General features: G+C 37.8%; 1 protein-coding gene across 6 annotated transcripts in view; it reads left to right on the forward strand.

Annotated features, from left to right (window-relative positions):
- A1CF (APOBEC1 complementation factor) overlaps positions 1-25,048 on the forward strand; it is an 81,884-nt gene that overhangs the window by 44,455 nt on the left and 12,381 nt on the right. For all 6 annotated transcript variants that reach the window (XM_015147602.3, XM_015147603.3, XM_077945586.1 and 3 more), the window contains 4 exons: positions 5,101-5,339; positions 13,414-13,578; positions 18,918-19,015; positions 23,284-23,557. In XM_015147602.3, the coding sequence (XP_015003088.1) occupies positions 5,101-5,339; positions 13,414-13,578; positions 18,918-19,015; positions 23,284-23,557 (776 nt within the window). The remainder of the gene's footprint in view (positions 1-5,100; positions 5,340-13,413; positions 13,579-18,917; positions 19,016-23,283; positions 23,558-25,048) is intronic.

Consider the following 25,048-nt stretch of genomic DNA (forward strand, 5'->3'; position numbering starts at 1 on the left):
CCAAAAAAAAGCCAAGCCAGAAATGAAACAGATTAATAGTTTTCCTTGGCAAAAATAAATTTGATTAAATATTTGTTTAATATCAATACTATATGAAGTACCAAACTAAGTTCTATGAGTGTTCAAAGAAACAAAACTTAATAATTTGCCTGTTTCATAAATATATTTTGGGCAGTGTTCAAAATATTGGGAATATATCAAGGTATAATTTCCTACTCGCACAGCAAATATATAAGATCACTCAAAATAGTATGAAAAAAATCAAACAGGGATGGGATAAAGTTGTGTGAGAAGGTGGCTACTCTAATTTTGTGTATTTAAGAAAATACTCTCTGGCAGAGTGAAACTTAATCTGAGATTTGAATGAAAAGAGCCAGTCATGACAGTCAGACCTTGGGAAGGTTATTTCAGGAAAGGAGAGAACATCAAATGTAAAGTTCCCAAAGTGAAAACAAGCGTGATATGTTTGAGGGGCGGAAAGCAAGCCCATGTGGCCAGAGAGGGTAGAGAGGAGAACTGAAAGCAATACAGTTGGAGAGCTGTGTACTCAGTGGGGAAGTATAGATGAAGTATAGAAGTCTCTGTGGCAAAGAATTTGAATTTTCTTCTAATAGAAGGGAGGAAAGAGTTTTGATTACATTTACAGTTTTTTTAACGTTCCTCTGCTGTTGGGTTGAGAATGTGCTATGACAAGTGAGATTTGAAAGAGGACACCAGTTAGAAGGCTGCTGCAGTTGTCCAGATCTGGACAAGAGATGGTGGTAGTTGGATGAGGGGGTCAGTGGTGGACAAGATAAGAAAGGGTGAGATCTGGAATATATTTTAGATCGAGTACACAAAACTGGCTAGATGTTGGATTTAGACTGTGAGAGAATTCAGAATTTTGGGAGGAAACCTAGGATTTTCGTCCAAGTATCTGTGAACTTGCTAGTGCCATTGCAATGGAAAAGACTGGAAGGATAGCACAGGAAGGACTCTTTGGGGCCCTTTACATTTGAGATGCACATTGAACATCCCAGGGGAGGTGTTGAGAAGGTGACTGTCTGCATTGTAGTGGAGTCAGGAGACAGGTCACAGTTGGAATATAAATTTGGGGGTCAGCTAAATATAGATAGCAATTAAGACCATGGGACTAGGGGAGAGTCCCATGTAACTGACTTTGTGCAACCAATAACCAGTTTTGATAAACTGGAAATAAAACTGATATCATGAAATTGTCTGATTTCTAAAACCTTCACTTGGAGAGGGAACTGTCATAAATTATTTCTTAAATGAAGCCCTGAGCCATGTGAGAGGAAGATTAGTACAGCAGTTACAGATCAATAGTTTTGGAGTCAGCCATGCTTCGTTTGAGTGCCACCAAGTAACTTCACCATTCTAAGCCTCAATTTCCTCATCTATAAAATGGGGATACTATCTATTTCATAGGTTTATTGCAGTGATATTATAACAACTTTACAGTGCTTAACCCAGTGTTTGGAACACAGTAATAGGTTGACAAATGATTTTTAAAAATTATATTTTCGCACAGTTCATCAATTCTAGATGCAGTTTTTTTAATATCTAATCCCTTTGTGAAACAGAGCTGCACCTTAAAATGGGTAGATCTTAAATCTGATGAATGCAGAAAGAGCAGATTTACCACAATTATTTTTCTCTCACTTTCTATAAGATGAAAAGAAGTCATACATTATCCTCACAGTCTGTAAATCAATTAACTACTGGCTCATTTTATTAAAAACTCCTGGGCTGGACACAGTGGCTCACGCCTGTAATCCTAGCACTTTGGGAGGCTGAAGCGGGTGGATCTCCTGAGGTTGGGAGTTTGAGACCAGTCTGACCAACATGGAGAAACCTCATCTCTACTAAAAATACAAAATTAGCAGGGCGTGGTGGTGCGTGCCTATAGTCCCAGCTACTCGGGAGGCTGAGGCAGGAGAATCGCTTGAACCTGGCGGGGCGGAGGTTGCAGTGAGCCGAGATCACACCACTGCACTCCAGCCTGGGCTACAAGAGCGAAACTCTGTCTCAAAAAACAAGCAAACAACTCCTTAGCCACAGGAAGATCAGCTAGATTCAGCAACTACTTGTAGTCTAACCATTCAGTTCCAAGGTTGGATTCTAGAAGAGAGTATTGGAGAAAACATAAAGGAGGTTCCCCTCCCACAGGTGCCTCCATAGACCCGAAAGAGCTTTGTGTAGTATGTGGAGGATTGTTTGCAGTAGGAATCAGGAGACCTGGGGTCCAGCCCAGGTTCCTTTGGACAAATGCTTTAACCTCTTTGAGCATCACTTTTATTATTGGCACCTGAACACAGATGTTCTGAGCATTCACTATATGAAAGAATATATACTAAAGTGCTTTGAAACAGCTACAAAATGCTACATTATAGTTTTATGATTTCCAGAATTGGAAGGTTCCCCCATTCCTTGGTCTTTCATGGAACCTGGACATCGTAACAGTAATACCCAAAATGGTATCTGAGTTGAGATGGATATGGAATTGGCTCTGTAGGGAATCAAGTGGATTTGCTGTATCTACTTAACACATTGTTACCCAATAGGGCCTGTAAATATTCATAGGATATGAATAATGAATACAATCAATCCACCATGGCCACTGATAATTAACAGTATCCTCTGTGAATTTTAGTGCCTTTGTCTGTAAAATAGAGATAAAAATATACCTACCTCATGAGGTGTTTTGAAAAATAAATGAAATAATGTACATACATCTCAGTGCTGACACATACTAGGTGCTCTGTGAATGTTTGCAGAAGGTTATGGTGGTGATGATGGAGGAGGAGAAGGGAAAAGGAAAGGAAAAATATGACAGAAATTAGGAAGGGAAAGTTACTGGCCAGGATTCCAGTCAAAGAACGGGTTGGATGCCAGAAGCAAGGTAAAGGCAGAGTGTTGTCTTAAAAATTAGGGGGTAGAATAAATGGAATAAGACAAACCAGAATAAACACCCCATGGACAACCTCACCTACTTCCACTCTGCCTTGGGTCAGTCCTGCCAGGGAGAGAACTTTTGATGCAGAGAAGAAAACTTCAATTTGCTTTTATCCACCATTTCTCACCCACATATCATTATATGAGCTTCTACTTCATCAAATATTCACTGATCATCATCTAAATGTCTGGCTTCTAGAGACATTAAAGTTGTGGCCTCAGCTTTTGAGAGGAGATGGCTCTTTGTCTCCAAATAATTCCGGCAAAGGCTCCCGACAAACCACAACAGTTTAAAAATAAAATATGGAATTCTAGGCTCCCCCTGCTGATAGCTGATATATGACCGGCTCCCTAACTATCAAAAATAATATAATTTCTAAATACATTAATACTGTGGAAAAGGTTTTGGTGTTTTCTTTTTTAAATGAAGTTAAAAAAAAAAAAACTTGGAAGATTATTTTATCAACCTTTCCCTGCCCTTGAGAACCACGCTCCTGGCACAATTCTTACTAGACTGAGATGGAGCTGTCACAGATCTGACACACAGTCCTTGCTTCTTCAGCAAAGCATAGGAGACAGCTGGGATAGTGGCCTAACCCTGGTCAGAAAACCTGCCACAAAACCAAGAGCCATTCGCTCCATGGATAGCAGACAAATCGCCCGCCCACGCAGCTGGATGAGAGCTTGTGTTCACTGCAAATGGGTCATTTCTGCTAAGCATACCTCACCCATTTTTAATAACTTAGTGTTATTACAAAAGTCATACAGCCTAATATGTCACACATGGAAAACATAAAAAAAGCATAAAGTAATAAAAGTTAAAACCATTTCTCTGTAACTCCATTGCCCCAAAATAACCACTATGTTGACATTTTATTGTCTTTCCAGATTTTTCTATACATTTTTAATCAAAATGGTCTTCACATATACTTATTTTATAGCTTTTTAAAGCCAACAGCCTATTGTGAACTGGTTTTTTTAAACCAATAAATATTCTTCTACGTTACTCTTTTTCATGACTGCAGAGCATGCAATGGTATGAATGCCTGTCTTTTGTTTATCAGTGATCCTCAACCAGGAGAATACTGTCCACCCAAGGGGGCATTTAGAAAGGTGGGGAGGCATTTTTGAATGATCTGATTGGTCACTATTGGCATGTAGTAGGCAAGAACTAGAGATGATAAACATACTATGGTATGCAATGAGAAAATCTCCAGTTCAAATCCAGTAACATCTCAGTTGAGAGACATTAAACCAGTTCTTTACCGTGAGGTACTTTGCTCATTTCCAATTTGGGGGAGATTTTAAAGAGCAGTAATAAATATCCTTAAACATAAATTCTAGTGCTGATTTTTATTTTCCAGGGACATATTCCCAGAAGATACTTTATTTGGTCAAAGGTTGTGCACACTTAAGACTTTTGATAAATTTTGCCAAATGTTCTCCATAATAGTTTAATCAATGTATACTCTGCCAGTGCATGTGTACATACCTCAACTTGCTAAGAAGCAACTCTGAACAGTGGAAGAAACAGGAACTAAGATCCAAGAGCTAGGTTTCATTCCTTATATTCTATAACATTTTAAGCAAGTCTTTTAATTTCTTGGCGTTTCAAGTTCATCTGTAAATGGAAATAACATCTACTCTGCCCATCCCACAGTCTTTTTGTGTGGGCCAGATAAGATCATATGTGAAAATGTGTTCAAGTGTAAGAGACTGTTTTTAACAGAGGTCACATCAGAACAGCTTTTCTCTTTGGCCGCAAAAACAAAGGAATGTCAGGTGTTGCAAACTCAAGTGACTGCAGGGCCAGGCAGGTGGCTTCAGTAACCTGGGTTAGGTGTAGGGGCCTCAGTGTTAGAGTTGCTTCAGGGAGTGGCGAGGATTCACAACTCTTGAATTCACATCTAGCCCAAAGAAAGCAGATGCTACTCAGCTTCAAATAGCTTTTTTCTTTGAAAATGTAGAGCACATATTGACACATCTAATAATCTTGCAAAAGTAGCCACAACTCTACAAAAATGGTTTCAACACTATGAATCCAAACATCCCACATCTTCAGGCAACATCTGGCCCAGGGCCATACATTTTCAACCTGAATCCTACAAGGATTCTCATCAATCAAAATCCCTGCTCTTTTTGCAGAAATGGGCGCCTCTTAGGGGTTTGTGCCAGTGTGGATAACTGCCGATTATTTGTTGGGGGCATCCCAAAAACCAAAAAGAGAGAAGAAATCTTATCGGAGATGAAAAAGGTTACTGAAGGTGTTGTCGATGTCATCGTCTACCCAAGCGCTGCAGATAAAACCAAAAACCGAGGCTTTGCCTTTGTGGAGTATGAGAGTCATCGAGCGGCTGCCATGGCAAGGAGGAAACTGCTACCAGGTTAGCAATACCCTCCTCAAAGATGAGATTTCTCTGCTCTATCCTGCCTGCCTCCACAAAGAAAATAAGCATTTTTAATTTTTTTGGCTCTCTATCTTTCATTATGTTGCGTTTTAAATTTTTTTATCCTTCTTCACTATCTCACAGTTGATTCCATTCCCTGAAGTTTTCACAGACTCAGTTTTGAAAAATATTCGTTCTGTGCATTGAGGGTAATTTACATGCACTAAAGAAACCCAGAACTTTAAGTGACAGCAATCCTACGATGAATAAAGAGTCTTCTTAAAATTGAGCATATCAATCACAGTTACTTTTGTGTATAGATTTTGTTATCAGGCTTATTAGAATTAGGGTATATTCTCCATTACAATGTAGAAATAAAAACCTCAAGTGATACATTATTCCAATGACAACTAGGTGACATACTTTCATTATGACTCCCTGTTGTCTAATAATTTCTGTCTAATTTGAGAGAAGAGAGATAAAAACTCTCTTTAGAAAGTCACCTTTATTTGTTAGTTATTACAACCACAGGATAGATCCCATTTGTTGAATAACTAGCAAATTATCCACCCCAGCACTGCCTCGGTCAGATCAACTTAGGAAAGTTGTTTAGGGTTCTTGACTCATTCTACAACATTCACTACAACTTACACAGGTTTTTAAATGAATACTAAAATAAGAAGATTTCAAGAATGACAGACTGGACATATTGGAATGAACTTTTCTCATGAAAATTATGAGAGAGCCACCAGAATTCAAAACAAAACAACCACAACAAAGACGTCTACATTTATGTTGCCTTTGTACACACTCTTCAAAACAAACCAATACTAGATCAGCCCCCTAGATATCTTCAAAACTAGGAGACAGCTTCTAGCTTGGGGAAGATCTTTCAATAATACCTTCATGAAGGCAACTTAAAGTGAAAAACAAAAGGAGACAGTTCCAAAGATTGCTGAATCTTTTACAGAAGTAGGTATTTTTAATGTTGAATCTTTCATTCACAACTTCTTCCCTCTTCACCGGCTAGCAGTCAAGTCATCAAAATCACAGGTCCATAGATAGACTGACTAAGACTCCTCATGGGGGCATACTTTTTGGTGACCTGGACATAGTATTTTGCTATCTGCTTCAATTCTTCTTTCTTCTTCAACATCGACAACTCTACCATTGAAAAGTCTTTTGTATCCCTCCTGTTCTCAGGCCACCACTGAAGTATAAACACACATATTCTAAATCTTATGTAATTTTTTTCAAGATCTAATTATTCTCCCAGCTCTGCTTTCTCTTCCATGTGCCCCACCCTCCGACTTCTCCATCCTGAACATTACCACCAGATTAATGTTTCCAAAATATCCTATTATCCTTTCAATACCTTCTTGCAAACAGTAGGAATTCAATCTCTATCTATAGGCTGAATGATGTCTGTCACTAACTGGCCAGTTCAAAAATATTCATAACTCCTTGTTGTGTATAAGAACTAAGTATGTGATTTCATTATTTAAGACCTTTTATTCATTTCCTGGTCTTTTATGACCATATTTGCTACCTTCTATTTCCCAATAAAAACTCTTCCTTCTATCAGGACAGACAACGCAATGACCTAGACACTTCCATGCTTATGTCTGTCTCCTTTATTTCTAATGCTATATCCTCTACTAGGAATACCTGCCCCTCCTTCACTTGTGACAGTCACCCCAGGTCAGCCAGTACCTTCTTGAGAAACCTGCCTCCAGTATTCCAGCCCGAATTAGTCACTTTCCTCCCTCAATGTAGGAAGCCATTCATTATCTGTAAAAACAGATATGTGAAATAATTTTGGGTGTGGGGGAGTAGGAGAGTGAAAGAGGGTCCAAAACAGGTGAAAGACAGTTTCCAGGGTCAAGACAATCCAGTAATCCCGGAGAAGCTCAACCTCCTGAAAGCTTCCCCATCTCTTCAAAGAGAATGGCACATTGGCCCACTAAGGAACTTCTTTATGTAAGTCAAGCTGACTAGGCTGGCCAGGGCCTGTCGGATAAGCTTAGAAATTCTTAAGCACAGTCCTGACTTTTCCTTGTGGATTCTCTGTCCAGGATACACCATAGGGAGGCTACCTCCCCTCCCCATCCACTACTCATATTCACCATGTTCCAATGCAACCCCCTTACCTATGGCCCTTTGAGCCAGTCTCAGGTGGATTTCATTCAGCTGGATTTTAGTCAGCAACTAACTCATCAGCAAACTAACAAGATGAGGCACAGTGGTGAGTAAGCCAGCCAGAGCAAACTCCTTCGCCTCTAATGAGATCTCAGAACAAAACCTATCACCCATTTGGATCATTCTACCAGTTACCCCATTGCAGACTCACCCACGACAAAGGAATTCTGTAATTGCCAACCCTTTGAGAAGCTAGTTTAAAAGAACAAGGAGACTGTTGAGAAAAAATGATAAGTGAAGACAACAAGAAACTTTTTCTTAATTGACCCAGACTTGGAGACAGAGACAATGGTTGTCTAAAGGGATGTAACTGCTCCTCAGCCAGTTACCTCCTCTCTAAACAGTGGCAGTTCCCCCTTGACAAATCTCACCTTTACTGAGCTCTTTAGAGGACGAAGTTGCTGCATCCCACTCAGAAACTAGAAAGGCATTCTAAGAACGCTCTGAAGAAAAGTCCTGGCAGTGATTCTCAATGTCAGGCTGCATCAGCATCACCTGGGAGGCTTGTTATAGCACAGATTGCTAGATCCCACCACCAGAGTTCTTGATTCAGTAGGTCTGGTGTCAGGCCAGGTAATTTGCATTTACAACAAGCTCCCAGGATGCTACTGCTCCCAGGACTGCACATTTGAAAAACCATTATTTGAATCAATGATTTTCCATCCTAGGCTGCACATTGGAATTACCTGATGTTTTCAAAAAATATTAGTACCCATGTCAGCCTCTAATCAATTGAATCTGCATCACTGGAATATAAAGTTAGGGAACTGGTGTTTTAAGTTTTCCAGATGATTCTATTCTTCAGTCAAATTGTGTGATTCACAGCTAAATCTATTAGCTAATGATACTGGGTATTCATCTTCATGGCATGTAAATAGGAATACCTGGGAATCGCTCAGTCAGTAAATATTTATTAAGCATCTAGAACATATATTGCTCCCTTCTGAATGACATGAGAGATTCTAAAAAAAAAAAAAAAAAGGAGTACCTAACCATTGCACTCGAAGAGTGCGTATTCTGAGAAAACTATACACATACAAAAACAGGAAAAATTATTAAAAGGAGAGTGTATTGTTGAATCATCATTTAAAAGTTATTAAGTCTTATCTGCATCATCTTTTCTTGACCTCACAACAATAGTAGGTTGTAGATAAGGAAACTGATGTTAGAAAGGATATGTTTTCTAGCCAGGATCATTGTTCTGACATTTGAACTTGTCTTACTTCAAGTTCATGTTCTCAAATCACTCTGTAACACTCGCTTTCACCAGAGGCCTTCAAAAGGATATTGGTGGAAATCATTGCTTCCTATATTTACTCTCATGTCTGTTCTCTTAGCCTTATGCAGCAGTTCATGGTCCTAGGCTGAGAAGACTAAAGCTAGAGCAGTAGTACTCAACTGTAGCTGCATTTTAGAATTAACTAAGCTACTTGTAAAACTCCTGAGATCCAGCCCACTTATATCAGAATTGGGAAGGGCAGTCCGGAGGTCAGTAATGAGCTGGTAAATCTTTAACAGCCAGCTCCTAGAGAAAAAAACAAAAGCCCTGATTTGTAGCATTTGCCAATTTCCATGGTATTAACACTCCCACTGTGGCTGATTTCAAGTTACCAACGTGGCTTTAACTGGCTCACAAAATTCTGATACTTTCTTTGTCTATTTATCTGTTGATGAACATGTAGGTTGATTCCATATCATGGTAATTGTGAATAATGCTTCCATAAACATGGGAATGCAGGTATCTCTTTAACATAATGATTTCATTTGGGGAGAATATATACCCAGTATGGTGACTGCGGGATCATATGGTAGCTCTATTTTTATTTTTTTTTGAGGAACCTGCATATTATTTTCCATAATGGCTGTACCAACTTACATTCCCATCAACAGTATGCAAGTATTCTCGTTTCTCCAAATCCTTGAAAACATTATCTTTGATCTTTTCATAATGGCCATTCTACCAGGTGTGAGGTGATAACTCATTTTAGTTTTGATTTATATTTTCCTGATTAGGGATGTTGAGCATTTTTTCATATACCTGTTGGTCATTTATATTTCTTCTCTTGAGATATGTCTATTCAAATCCATTGACCTTTTTTTTTTATTTTTGAGACGGAGTTTCACTCTTATTGCCCAGGCTAGAGTGCAATGGCATGATCTTGGCTCACTGCAACCTCTGCCTCCCAGGTTCAAGTGATTTTCCTGCCTCAGCCTCCTGAGTAGCTGGGATTACAGGCATGTGCCACCACAACTGGCTAATTTTGTGTTTTTAGTAGAGATGGGGTTTCTCCATGTTGGCCAGGCTGGTGTCAAACTCCTCACCTCAGAAGATCCACTGGCCTTGGCTTCCCAAAGTGGTGGGATTACAGGCATGAGCCAGCACACCTGGCCTTTTGCTCATTTTTAATTGGGTTATTTGTTTTCCTACTATTGATTGTTTGAGTTATTTATATATTTGGGATATTAACTCCTTATCGAATGTATGCTTTGTAAATATTTTTTCCCATTCCTTAGGTTATCTCTTTCCTCCATTGATTGTTTCCTTTGCTGTGCAGAAACTTTAGTTTGATGCAATCCCATTCATCTATTTTTGCTTTTGTTGCCTGTGCTTTGGGGGTTATAGCTGAGAAACAATTTTCCAGACCAATGTCAAGAAATTTTCCCTTATTGTTTCTTTCTAGTAGTTTTACTGTTTCAGGTCTTACATTTAAATCTTATTCCATTTTAACTAGGCTTATGTGTATGTTGTAAGATAAGGGTCCCATTTCATTCTTCTGCATATGGATATCCAATTTTCCTTACATCATTTGTTGAAGAGGCTGTTCCTTCCCCATTGTGTGTTCTTGGCATCTTTGCAAAGATCAGTTGACCTTAAGTGTGTGGATTTATTTCTGGACTCTATTTTGTTTCACTGGCTTAAATGTCTGTTTTTATGCCAGTATCATACTGTTTCGATTACTATAGCTTTGTAGTATATTTTGAAATCAAGTAGTGTGATGACCCCAGCTTTGTTCTTTTGGTTCAGATTTCTTTGGCTAAGGTCTTTTGTGGCCCCATACAAATTTTAGAATTGTATTTTCTATTTCTGTGAAAAACATCACTGGATTTTCGATAGAGATTGCGTGGAATCTGTAGATTGCTCTGGGTAGCGTGGACCTTTTAACAATAATAATGCCTCCAATCCATGAACATAGGCTATTTTTCCATTTATTTGTTTCTTCTTTAATTTTTTATCAATATTTTATAGTTTTAAGTATACAGATCTTTCATCTTGTTGGTTAAATTTATTTCTAAGTATTTTTGTGGGGGGGATGGTATTATAAATGAGATTGTTTTCTTGATTTCTTTTTCAGTTTTCTTGATTTCTTGTTGTTAGTGTATAGAAAGGCTACTTACTTATGTATGTTAGTTTTGTATTTTACAGCTGTACTGAGCTTATTAGTTACAATGGAATATTATTCAGTCTTTACAAAGAAGGAAATTCTGTCATTTGCAACAACATGGGTGAACCTGGAGCACATTATATTAAGTGAAATAAGCCAGGCACAGAGAGACAAATATTGCATAATCTCACTTATATGTGGAATCTAAAAAGTTGAATTCATATAAGCACAGTGTTGAATGGTGGTTACCAGGGCAGGAGGCAGAGGTATGGAGAGATATTTGTCAAATGATACAAAGTTTCCATTAAAATGAATAATTTCTGGAAATCTATTGTATAATATGACTATAGTTAATGTATTTGTATACTCGAAAATTGCTAAGGGAGTAGATCTTAAATGTTATCACCACAAAAAAAAGTATGTGAGGTGATGGATATGTTAATTAACTTCATTTAATCATTTTACAATGTATACATGTATCAAAACATCATGTTGTATACCATAAATAGATGCAATTTTGACTAATCGTAACTTTAAAAAGCGTGGAAGGAGAAATGCAAAAATAATCTATTTTTGCAAGTAGAGAAGAACTGGCTCTAGTACATCATTGGGTGGAATCCAGGTTTCATTATTTTTTAAACCTCACGCAATATGGGGCCAAGGATGAGCATGGCCAAAACCAGAGCTACCAAAACCAGAGTTACATGGGAGCCTTGGGGATCTTGGGGATCTTGGGATAATACAAACAAAAAAAGTCTAATGTAAAGCATAAAAGGGGAAGGGAAGAGAGTAATGAAGAAAACTAGCCCCTGGAATGCAATACAGAACAAGACGGTCACAGCTAGGGTAACAAGAGCCAGCTTCTCTAAGGTCGGTTATCTCTTAAGACATGCCTATTCTTCATTTGGGTTTTAGAATGCGAGTGTCGCGGACACTTTTACTGACTGCTTTTCAAGGAATATAAAGATACATTCTTATTGAAAATAACTGCTTCCCATGTGTAGTAATTAAACAAATAAACCCTTACCAATACTGAGTATTCCTGACTTTGTTCTCTTAAGCTTTGTATTGCTTATGGGATAAAGTTTGTTCCCAAACAATGAATAAAAAACAAACTAGATTTCCAATGAAATTTAGAACTTGGGTTGACTCTCACTCCCCTCTCATCACTTCAACAAGATCTGCACTGTGTAGGGGTACAGGAGCAGAGTCACCAAAAAACCAAACCAAAACAACAACAAAAAAGGGGGAGGCGGTTAAGTAGAACAGGTCTGGGAAAGTTATCCTCTCTAAAGCTCATTTCCCATTCTGTAAAATTGGGAGTCATTCACTTCCCCACAGGGTTACTGTGAGAAGGAACTGAGATAGCACATGAAAAACAGATGGTACAGTACAAGACACTCAATAAAATGTGTTTATAGTAATACAAAAATATATGTAGCCATGGAGAACAACTACCCTTTTCAGAAGAGTTAAATTTTTCATCATAGACTCTTCCATTGCTTGTCATCTGTCTTCTTAATTAGGATTTTTTTAAAAATGTCTCCAGATTCCAGATTTATTCATGTTGTGAAAGAGGATTAAGAGGGAACACAGCTGGTCTAAGCCTTGACCAAGTGTGAGGGACAGAAAACAAGCTAAGGATGCCTGAGCCCCACCCACCTTTGCCGAAACACCTTTTGAACATCTCAATTGTGGTACTTAGCCTAATTAACACCACAGATTCAAACAGCAGTAAATACTCTTCCTAGTAACCTTCTTAATGTTCTGTGGAGTCAGACTCTATATCTGGACCCTAAATCCATACTTTTCCTTTCTCCCTTTTGCTATCTTACCTTAAGTGACTACCTTCATCCAATGAGTGTTGTTGTAAGAGCCAAATGTGCCCTCTGCTGCCTCATTTCTGTTCAACCTCAAACCGCATCCTGGTTCCCCTTATAATCAATAGTTATAACAAGTCACTGGTCACACAGAACTCCCTTCTAGTCAGTTACTCCATTCATTTGGAATGTCTCTTAAGATCAATACTCACCAATTTTAATGGTCTTCTTGCTCATTCAAGACCTCAAGGGTCAGGCCAATTTAAAAGACCATCGGTATAAACTGAGATGATGTTGTCCTGATTTGTACATAATTAATCATAATTGTGATCATTTTCTTTTTTTTTTTTTTTTTTTTTTTTTTTTGAGACGGAGTCTCGCTCTGCCACCCAGGCTGGAGTGCAGTGGCCGGATCTCAGCTCACTGCAAGCTCCGCCTCCCGGGTTCACGCCATTCTCCTGCCTCAGCCCCCCAAGTAGCTGGGACTACAGGCACCCGCCACCTCGCCCGGCTAGTTTTTTGTATTTTTTAGTAGAGACGGGGTTTCACCGTGTCAGCCAGGATGGTCTCGATCTCCTGACCTCGTGATCCGCCCGTCTCAGCCTCCCAAAGTGCTGGGATTACAGGCTTGAGCCACCGCGCCCGGCTAATTGTGATCATTTTCAACAGGAAGAATTCAGTTATGGGGACATCCTATTGCAGTAGACTGGGCAGAGCCAGAAGTAGAAGTTGATGAAGATACAATGTCTTCAGTGAAAATCCTATATGTAAGAAATCTTATGCTGTCTACCTCTGAAGAGATGATTGAAAAGGAATTCAACAATATCAAACCAGGTAGGACATATATACAAGATTAGTTTTTCAAAACATTCTTTAAAAGCACCTATGCTTGAGATGACTTCCCATAACTTTAAGTAGAAATGCTTTTATTTAGCTCATCTCATAATTGCATGCAAACCTCTCAAACTATGTTCCTAACTTTGGATTAGAAAATCAAGCCATATGGTCCTATAACATTTATCAATATTATAATTTTATATTTATCTATGTGATTATTTAATGAATACCTATTTTCTTCACTAAACTATAAATTTCATGAGTTTTTTTCCCCTCTTATTGTTTCCTCCTTCCTCGGACATTTAAGCTCTGGGGTACAATGATTGCTCAATAAATATTTACTGTAATAAACAATGCATGCCATAACTATATGTCTGATGCAGGGTTTCTCAGCCTCACCACTATTGATATTTTGGAACAGATCACTCTTGGCTGTAGGGGTCTGTCCAGTGGATTGTAAGATGTTTAGCAGCATCCCAGGCCCGTCCCTGTTAGATACCAGTAGCAACCTCCAAGATGTAATAATCAAAAATGCCTTCAGACATTGCAAAATATACTCTATGGGTGGGCAAAATTGCCCCAGTTTAGAACCACTGGCCTAACGGAATACACTTGTGACATAAGTAAAAGGTGACAATCCTAGGAACCTCATTTAAATGAAGAGGAAGGGAAAGGAATAAAGGGAAGGTGGAAGAGGATAGTTAGTTGCTACTCATCTTGCCAATATTTTTCAGTATCAATTCTAAGCCACCAGATTGACTTCCCATCTCTTTCTTCTTCATATAGGAGCTACAACACTGAGAGAGGTAGAGCATTTCAAGAAACAATGTGCAAATTACCATTTCCCAAAAACAGTTCAGAACATTAATTCTATAATCTTTTGGTAGATGTTACTGATAAAAGTGCTCCATGGTCAAATAAACTTGTAAACACCAGATTCTGCAAAATTAAATTAATTTCTTCATTATGGAACTTATCAGTCTTTAGCCTTCTGACATGCTTTGAAATTCTCCGAGATACAGAAAGCTTCATTTTTCAAATTTCTGAAGCACGACTGCTCTTTGTTGGCATATCATCTTGTGGGATTACTGTGTCTTTAAACACACTCTGGGCAGCAGTGGCTTAGGGTTATCATAGTAGTAATATCCTTTCATAACTGAGAATGTCCCAGCCTCCTGGCAAATTCTCTAGGTTGTTAATAAACATAGGCCATGGTACTGTCATGTTAAAGCTGCCTGAGAATATTCACTTGCACATACTCACATTGTCTGTTTCCAACTCTGGGTGCTATTTCAGATAGAACAGAATGATAAGCTGATGATTTGCTCTGAAGGATATTCAGTAAGGATGTCACTGCTCCATTTTGAAAGACTCACCAAGGATCTTTCTCCAGCCTCAAGAACTCTGCCTTCCCTGAAATATTAGTGTCATGGTGTGGCTCCACACCAACAGCTGTGAATCCATGACTAAGCTAGAAACTGCAAACGATGGACTACCTTACTGTGTGCCAAGCACTGCAGTGGGCCCTTTCACAGCATGTGTCATTTATTCATCACAACTCTATAATACAGGTTGCTTTATTCATTCCATTACTTTATAGATAAGAAAACCAGGACCCAGAGTAGTTAAGTGGTTTGCCCAGGGTCACACAGCTAGCAGGTGGCAGATCCTGGATTTGAACTCGAATCTGGTAAAGGACATGTTCTTAAAAACTTTAATACTCTCATGCCCAATCTTTATTGCATTCACTCACTCATTCATTCAACTGTCTTTCCTTCAGTAGCTCCTATGTGCGAGGCACTGGGGAAGGAACCAACAAGTATGATGTGTGCGTGGAAAAAGTTTAAGAAATTCCAGAAAAAATACATCTTAGGCAGACTACTCTTGGAGTGAAGAGAAGATTTGTGTTTCGAAGTGACATCTAAGCTGAGATCTGAATGTTGATGCAGTTGTAGGCATAGGAACCATAATGTGTGTGTATAAATATTGCCCACTATTCTCCCCTCATTGCATGTTGACTTTCTACCTTCCCAGAGTGAATAATACTTCTTATTTTTATCTAATTAAAACAGCACCCTTTTTTTGCCAAGGGTTAGAATGAGAAACTACTAAAAGGCTGCTTCCTTTCCTAGTCCCTGGTCATTAGCTTTCCCAGTCTGTGTATTGGCATATATTGAAGAGACATGTGTGCCAGAATCCTACTAATTATCGTGAAAATAATGAACATCACATATCTCTCTGTTGCTTGCTCTCTCACTTTCTCTTTCTTCTTGGGACTAAAGTGTGTCCAGAGATTTCAGGTCATAGTCTGCAGCTGGTGACACAACTCTCAGGGCTATATAATGATGTGTGGCTTGTTCTTCCTGGCCCTCTGCAAAAAAAAATATGAATTGCTGAAGGTGAACAACTAGCAGACATCTGCTGCATTGAGAGGGAAACGTCAGAGCTAACTAGTTTGTTTTATCTTGGAAAGTATGTACTGTGCCAAGGCTATACTTATCTAGAAAAATTTATGGAAAGAAACAGGAAAATGACTCTTTAAAAATTCCATTTAAAGTTTAGATCCCTCAGAGGAACCTACCTATTACCTCAAAATATTTGACCATGTATCATTTTAACCATGATGAACTTGAATAATACTATATTGCCACTCAGAGACATAAATGATAATTATTAAACAAACTCCTATGCACTAAAGAAGAAACATATTAAAATAAGCCATGTGGTGAATGCTATTGTGGAGAAAACCAACTTTTATGACACAAACTCTAACTTTTTAACTTGTCTGTTTTATAAGACTAAATTTTTAAATATCAAATTTTCCAAAACCAGATGCATCTGGAAATTATCCAACAGTGTAATTTGAAATATCTGCAAACAGAATTTCAGAAAATCTAAATTCATTATCATCTGAAATGCCACCTAACTGGTGTAGATGACAGAAGTTGGGGTGTGAATTAACTTATAATATTCCCTTATTCCATGTGTATTTATGGAGTAACTCCTGTGTCCAAGGCAGTAGACAGGAACCAGGTGAAGATGATACCACAAAGTCTCTGAAGCAGGTCCTCGTCTCAGGGAGATAACAGTCCGGGGAGTCTAGGTGGAGAATGACATTGAAATATGAACTGAGCAAAGACTGGAAAGGTGAAGGTCATCATTGGCCAATGTCTTTCTTCTCAATTACAAAAACGAGTCGTGGGATTGAGTCATGATCATCACCCTGTGTGACACTGAAAGGAGTGAAGAGACTATATTGGATATTCAGTTAATTATATGTCCCATGCTTCATGGTCTCAGAGAGCTTTATTTATCCTTAGCCTGGCCAGATGATTTTGCTCTGTATAACCATTGCCATAAGAAGTCAAGGGTCGAATGTTGAAGGGAGTGTAAAGAGAAGTATCACAATGTCTTTAAATTGTCCTTATGTTACAGGTTCACTATTATTCCAAAGGAAGATAATTCTTAGTCATTGAACCATGTGAGAGAGTAAAAACTCTAATTACCTTTGTTACCTTGAATCTAAGAGGATAATGAAACTTTGATAGGGACAGAAAGGACTTCCCCCTCTTCTTTTCCCTGGAATAATGTCTCATCCTATGTTGTCTCCCTAGACTCTCAAGGTACACCCAAGTGAGTGTAGGGTAAAAGAAGATAATTGGCATGCTAAACTAACAGTGGTTAAACAAATTTCCACCTTACCTTCACTCTAAGCAAAAGGTCTATTTTTAAAATTGAGTAAGCAATAACATTTTAAAAATACAACATCCAACTATCTCGGTACAACTATCTTTTTCATTTTTATATGTTGCTATCATGTTCAGCAGTTCCTTTACATAAAAATAGATGGTTTGTTTGGGTTTTCTACACAAATAACATAAATAAATTTTGCAAATATTTGTAAAATGCCAAATATATCAATTACAATATGAAAATCCCCCTCATTCTTCCCAACTTTTCTCCCCATTCCTGAAGTAACCCCTGTTAAGAGTTTGGTCTCTATCTTTTCAGTTTGCTTTCTGTATAAGTGTATTTAAATTTTGTGCATATATATATATACAGTTTTGGATTATTAAAAACACAAATGCTATAATATTGTACTTACTATTTTATAACTTTTTAAAACTTAACAGTAGATCTTGGGCCAGGCATAGTGGCTCATGCCTGTAATCCCAATACTTTGGGAGGCCGAGGTGGGCAGATTACCTGAGGTCCGGAGTTCGAGACCAGCCTGATCAACATGGTGAAACTCCTCTACTAAAAATACAAAATTAGCCAGGCACATGGTGGCACATGCCTGTAATCCCAGCTACTCAGGAGACTGAGGCAGAAGAATCGCTTGAACCAGGGTGGCAGAGGTTGCAGTGAGCTGAGATCGCGCCATTGCACTCTAGCCTGGGCAACAAGAGCAAACTCTGTCTGAAAAAAATATATGTATACGTCTTTAATCTTTGCATGTAATCACATACAGGTCTATTTTCTGTATAGACTCCTTGGTGTTGGTATAAATGTAGCAGATTTAATCACTCATGAAAATAGACATTAAATTGTTTTATTTTTGCTCTTTCAACAGTAGTGTAATTGATATTCTTATGCATGATTCTTGTACATGTGTGTGAGTGTTTCTGTATGAGACATTCCTTAAAGTAGAATAGTAGATATTTACATTGTTTCCAGTCTTTAGCTATCATGACAGCAAGGCAGGCAACTTATCTTGGTTCCCAGATGTTCTTGTGGAAACAACTTTCTTTTTCTTCTTTTTGCTTTTCTATTTAAAGATTAATGGATAAGGATATAGGGAATACAGTTGTAGTTCCTCTCTGTGTGGACTCTAAATCTCAGTTACCTTATCAGAACTGTAGTTACCTAATATTTAAGTTTTAAAAAGTAAATTAAAGTTAATTATATAAGACAAAAGAGATAAAGACATTTTGCTGGGATGAAAAGCATAAAACTTAAAAAAGTAATCACCTAAATATACGTTTGTAAAATGATCAATAATTGAGTTCAACTCAACAAATATTTTGCCATGCAAAAGGTACTATCTTTTACATTACATAAGATGCAAAGGAAGATGGAATTCCTACCCTTAGAGACCTTATAATCTAGGAAGTGGAAAACACAAATCCATAACAAATTATAATAAGTCAGAATATAAATTTTATTTTTAAAACTGCAAAAAAAAATCTTCAGTTGAATGTTCTTGATGAGATCCTTTCTTAAATATGAGATATCCATGAAAAAATCCAATACTCTTTGCAGCTAGGTGCTAAAATATATCACTTTCAGGCCTCTCTTAAGTTTGTTAATGGGGCAACTTTCACTCTATTTTACAGGTGCTGTGGAGAGGGTGAAGAAAATTCGAGACTATGCTTTTGTGCACTTCAGTAACCGAGAAGATGCAGTTGAGGCTATGAAAGCTTTAAATGGCAAGGTAAGGTAGAACAAAGAAAAAAATATGCAGATTCCATCCAAGTTTGGTGCGGACATTACATTCAAAAGCACAGTCCTGCGAGTCTGTCTCACTCCAGCCTTCTCTGACATGGCTGCCTCAGTCCATTTAAGATGTACTAAAGAGAAATGATGGAAAATACAATGGAAATTGGAGATGTACCTAATATATCCAACTTTAGCTCTATTTTTTTTCTAATTTGGACAAGGCACTGAAACTCAATTTCCATGGAAAGAGGAGATTGAAGTAGATTATTTCAAGGTGTTTTTCACAATTCCAGTTTTCTCTCATTACTTCAAAGAGATTATCATCATTTTATTGCAGTATTTTAGAAGCTGATGAATTAAAAACATGTCAAGATAGCTGTTATTCTGCCTTCATAGTTTGATCTTCCACTTGGAAAGCTTAGAGTCTCTCACCTTGCCAAGAGTCGGGGCTGGGGAAGCTTTTATATCCTCACTACTGAGTTGTATACAGAAACCAATATAATATTTATGTATCAAGCCAATAAACATTTAAAACCTTCTATAGACCACTTATCATGCTAGGATACAAAAAGAATCAAAGATGTTTGACAAACAGTTAAAAGTTGGTTGGAGGAATAAGACAACTACACAAACACGTGCAAAGTACAGTCAAGTAAATATCATAAAAAGAGATCAACGTGGTGAGCAAGTTCGAAGGAAGAAGTGGGCCATAAAGAATAAAACATCTTCATGGATATGAGAAGATAATATTTCAAAGAAGCCATGAAAATTGGGTATAATTTCAAAAATCAAAATATGGAAAGACAGGCAGTCTTAGACAGAGGCACAGAATTTGAGAAGAGCAAGACAAGATTGGAGAACAGGAAAATGTGGAGTAACTTGGTTGGAACATAATGCACATGGGACTGTTTTACCTATCGGATCTGGCATCAGCCAGGGTCCCAAAAGAAAACAAATAGCAAAGGAATTAATTACAAAAGTGTGAGTTGGGGCTAGGGAAATCAAAAAAAGAGTGTCAGAATTTGGGGCTCACAGCATTCTGGAGTCAAAGGTACAAGGGGCTGGAGAATTAATAGAAATCCTGAAAGCGGAGAGAATTGTGTAGAGCAGATCTCTTTGCAAGAAGTAGCTGGGTGCAGTGGCTCACACCTGTAATCTCAGCACTTTGGGAGGCTGAGGTGGAAGGATTGCTTGAGCCCAGGACTCCGAGACCAGCCTGGACAAGATGGCAAGACCTCATCTCTACAAAAAATTAGCCAAGCATGGTGGCATGGACTACTATAGTAGTCCCAGCTACTCCAGAGGCTGAGGTGGGAGGATCTCTTGATCCCAGAAGGCTGAGACTGCAGTGATCTATGATTGTGCCATTGCATTTCAGCCTGGACAACAGAGTGCAACCCCATCATTAAGGAAAAAAAGAAAAGAGAACAGAAAGAAGTAGTGATTTTGGTCAAAGGACACAGTCAGCCCAAGGTGACCTTTCAAAGAGGGATCCAGCAGAATAAATGCCCCAAATTCACTGTTGTCTCTTTCTCCAACCTCCTACCAGCATTCCCCATTGGCTAAATCCAATCACAATCTAGAAGGCTAAAGAGGACCCCATGTAGAATAGTCTCCCAGAGCAGAGAGCAGGCTGGAGCTGGTAGGTGGTGAATTCCATAGGGAGTGGATCCAGATGGCAAAGGGAGGATCTCTTAGCCTAGACCCTTCAGACACTGTGAAGCCTCTTGCATATTAGCTCCTCAAGGGCCCACTCAAACTCAAAAATATTTGAGTGCTGGAGGGTGGGGTGGAGAATGTATTCACTCTGAAATACAAAAAAGACAACTGCAAAGCAAAAACTAATGCATAGTTACATACATGTCTATAAAGAAAAGCATTATTTCATCTTCATTGATTATCACATTTAATATCATAAAGTGTTATTACTTGGAAAACAATCTATAAGTTCGATTTTCTCTATATGGAAACATTCCTGAGTATACACGATGATTGCTGGGAAGGAACAGCCATCACAAATTAAATGCCAATAATTACATTGGAATAATTACAATGGAAACATATTCAAATTATTCCCAATTTTTGCAGCTAGATATTTTTATAGTAATATTTACACATATTATTTAGTTAAATATATATTTAATATTATACTTGACTATAATACGGTATGGAAAAATCTAAAGTAAGTTTTCCTAGGAACTATGGTTTTTGAGCATATATATAGAAATTTATATTTAATTTATTAGATGAGGTGAGATCTTGAATTTTTTTGTGCAGTAATTATCACATTTACAATTTAGGAAAATTAACTTAGTAAGAATTGCCTTTTTAATACAGGTGAGAGAAACATGTCATAGAAACTAGTTATAAAGCTATTATAGTCACCCAAATGGGACAAAATAAGGTCTTGAACTTAGGTAGGAATGGAATGCAGGAGACAACCATGTACAGAACAGTAGGGGTAAATTCAAAGGACCCAGGAACTGATTGGAGATAGGGGTGAAAAAGAAGGAGAAGTCATTATAAGCTTCCAGTATGGGAGGTTGTTATGAAATTCAGGAAGGGAAGCCTATTCAGAGAGAAAAATAATGAATTGAGCTTCAGAATGATTATTCATTTATTCCAAGTCTGTGAAGTGAAAGAAATTTTACTAAGCTTGGGTTATACTGATTAATAAGATGTTGTCCCAGCTCTTGAAATATCTAAACTAAATAACTAAAATACAATATTGAGTTTAGAATGCTTTTGGATGGGACAGAGGAAGGCAGAACAATATTTATTACAAGAAATCTGAATTTGCAGCAAAGAATCATTCCATGCAAAATGTATCTTGATATGGAAGTGCCTATAAGCAGAGACCTATTTGAGTCTCTCATCTTCCTCAAGATCAGACTGAAGATATAAATAATCTTATACCCCAGGTCCTCCCCTATTTTCAGTATGCCAGTTCTATTTTTTCTAATTACATCAACATCAATATAAGATTGTTGAATATCAGCTGGATTCTATCAGAGTATTCCATCTAACTTATTTGACACTGGCTCCTGCTACTAAAAAGTAAGGTAAATACATAATACTGGAGACAAACCGACCCACAGGCTGAACAAAATGGTCAGGATGACCATGAAGCACAAGCTTTGTCCAGCAGACTTCGATAATCCAGGAACCACTGAGTCACGGTTGAAATCAGAGGGTAAGGGTGCACACTCAGCTGCTGTGAATGTGAATTTCTGTGGAAACACTTTAAATAAAAGTCTTCTGTATATAAAACAGAGGATCATCACATTCTTATTCAAAAAAAAAGCCACAAATGCTTTCTGACAATACTTTGTTCCTTTGATAATAAATACATCAATCTATCAAGAATTTGTTGAGAGCCATGTTTGTTTCTTGTGTAGGTAAGCAATACATAGAAGTTAGTAGCACATGTAGATCTACATACATTCATTATCTTCGACATCTGGAGCTGTTCACAATCTCAAAATTTGTGGCAATAATTTTTGAGGACAAGTTTTAAGCGGTGCATGATCTGAGAGCCTCAATACTACTCTCACTCCCAACTACTCCTGACCACTGTCATCCCTGTTTATTAGTTCCCAACTGTTCAGCAGATCAAAAGGTGGCTTCACAAGGAAGAACCTGTGGCAGGCAATGCAACAGCCTCCCAGATTCCTCTTCCTTTGGTAGAGCCACAGTATGCCTTTCTTCTCCTGTGAAAATTTACTTGTGCGGCTGATTTAAGGAGCAAGGCAGTTAGTAGGCTATCAGCTGGATGGGCCTGATTTGGCTGCCCATGCTAAATGCTAATAATTGATAAGATTTCGTTATTGGTTTCCTTTCACCTTCATCTTATTGTGCTAGGTAATGGAGATTTTATACCATCCATAACAAAACTAAATTTTATTGTAGTTATATAATTATATAGATATGTAATTTAAAACACATATATGACCTAATGAAAATATTACATAAGTTTCTGTCTCAGTGACTGTAACCAGATTATAAATTTATAATGAATATGTCAATGGACACCGGCCAATATGTCACTGTCAAACCTGTTGGCATCTTATGCATCTTACCAACAAAATGGGTCATAAAAAATTCAACTGGCATACAAACACAAACCTATAAAATGACAAGATACAATCAATAAACCTACAGCAAGTAGTCTAACACTTAGAAGGAATCATGTTATTAGGGCTCAGCCACACTTGGTTATCTTTGTATCATCTCATGTTGATTTTTCTTTGCTCTCTACAACAGGTGCTGGACGGTTCCCCCATTGAAGTCACCCTAGCAAAACCAGTGGACAAGGACAGTTATGTTAGGTACACCCGAGGCACAGGTGGAAGGGGCACCATGCTGCAAGGAGAGTATACCTACTCTTTGGGCCAAGTTTATGATCCCACCACAACCTACCTTGGAGCTCCTGTCTTCTATGCCCCTCAGGCTTATGCAGCAATTCCCAGTCTTCATTTCCCAGCCACCAAAGGACACCTCAGCAACAGAGCCATTATCCGAGCCCCTTCTATTAGAGGTAACTCCAGTCAGATCTTGCTTTAGGGTAATCCCACGATTTCAAATGACTCGAATTGCAGTAGCCTTAGATACATTGGATGGGTCCACTGGGAGAAAAGCACTGAAAATTTTTTTATTAAAAATCAAGTATTATATCAATAGTTTTCCTTTGATAGGAGTCTTTTTTCACATTACAACTGGTTATTGAAAAAACGTGGTCAGAACATTGTGCAAATGAGCCTAGTGCACAGATTCAAACTTTACATGGGTCCATAAAATTTGCACAAACTAAAACCTAGTTCTATAACTGTTAGCTTCTTTTGTATCACTTGTCCACCATTGTGCAGTCATCTGTGGCTCATTACAACACTTCCGGAATAGACTAGTATAGTCCAGTGGAAACCAATTACCTCAAATAGCAAAACCCTTTCAAGGCATGTGTGTATTTGATGGTGACTCAGTGGCATTGTCTTAATATACAAATCACAAAGTATTATAAATATAATCTAACAGACACACGAGAGGTTCTCATCTGACGTCCTCCAAGAAATATGTGTTATACTTTCTTAAAAACCAAATTATTAAGGAAATTACTGTATTTCTTTAGTACATGGAGAACTAAATAAACACCAAATAGAAAAAACCCTCAGACTGCTAATAAAACAATAAACATTTCACATTTGAATCCTGTAAGAATTCTAAATGTTTGAGTAGTTTTCCAAGCTCCATTTCTTCAAGGAAACTAGAAGATAAAGAAAGCCTTTATTTTATTTCCAAGAAACTAGCTTGTCCCTGCCTTTTTGGCTCCTTCAGATTAGTTTTTCTAGGATATGGCTAATGCTAACTGAATCCCAGTTCTGTCCTCTAAATACGACATGAATCTGGGCAATTTGATAAATAAACTGTGTATTTAGGTCTATTCTTGGGTTTGACTTAGAAGCAAAGAGGCAAATCTAGATTACTGTGGAAACAATTATCTTACTATGTTTTACTATTTTTCAGTATAACTGAATTGATCATGCTAGGAGCTCTAGTCTTCAACGGCCTTAAAAGTTTCATACTCATAATTACTTGCCCCAAAATTTTAATGCAAATTAAATAATCAGGATTTCCTTTAGAATAGACAAGACATAACTTGTCTATGTGACAATAAATTATATCATTGTAACATTATGCATTTATAATGAAAAATCACATCATTAACCAATCCTTACATTAAATACAAATTGTCAACCAGTTATGATGTAGAAAAAAACAAACTCCACTATAATGGAAAAAAATGCCTATCTTATAACAAGAAAGGAATCAATGAATGATATTCATGGATGAAGGGTAATCAATTTAATTTTGTATCTCTATGCCACCAACATAAAATCAAAGTAGCAACATGGCAAAACAAAAATCAAAAGGAATCTATGCATGAAACTCAATGGAAACTTAAGCCTCACATTGACCGAACATCAGAGAGAGGATGGTGAACCTAAAAGCATGCTTTCTAAATGCTTGTTTT

Source organism: Macaca mulatta, chromosome 9, assembly GCF_049350105.2.
Source record: "Macaca mulatta isolate MMU2019108-1 chromosome 9, T2T-MMU8v2.0, whole genome shotgun sequence".
In the NCBI taxonomy this organism is placed as follows: domain Eukaryota; kingdom Metazoa; phylum Chordata; class Mammalia; order Primates; family Cercopithecidae; genus Macaca; species Macaca mulatta.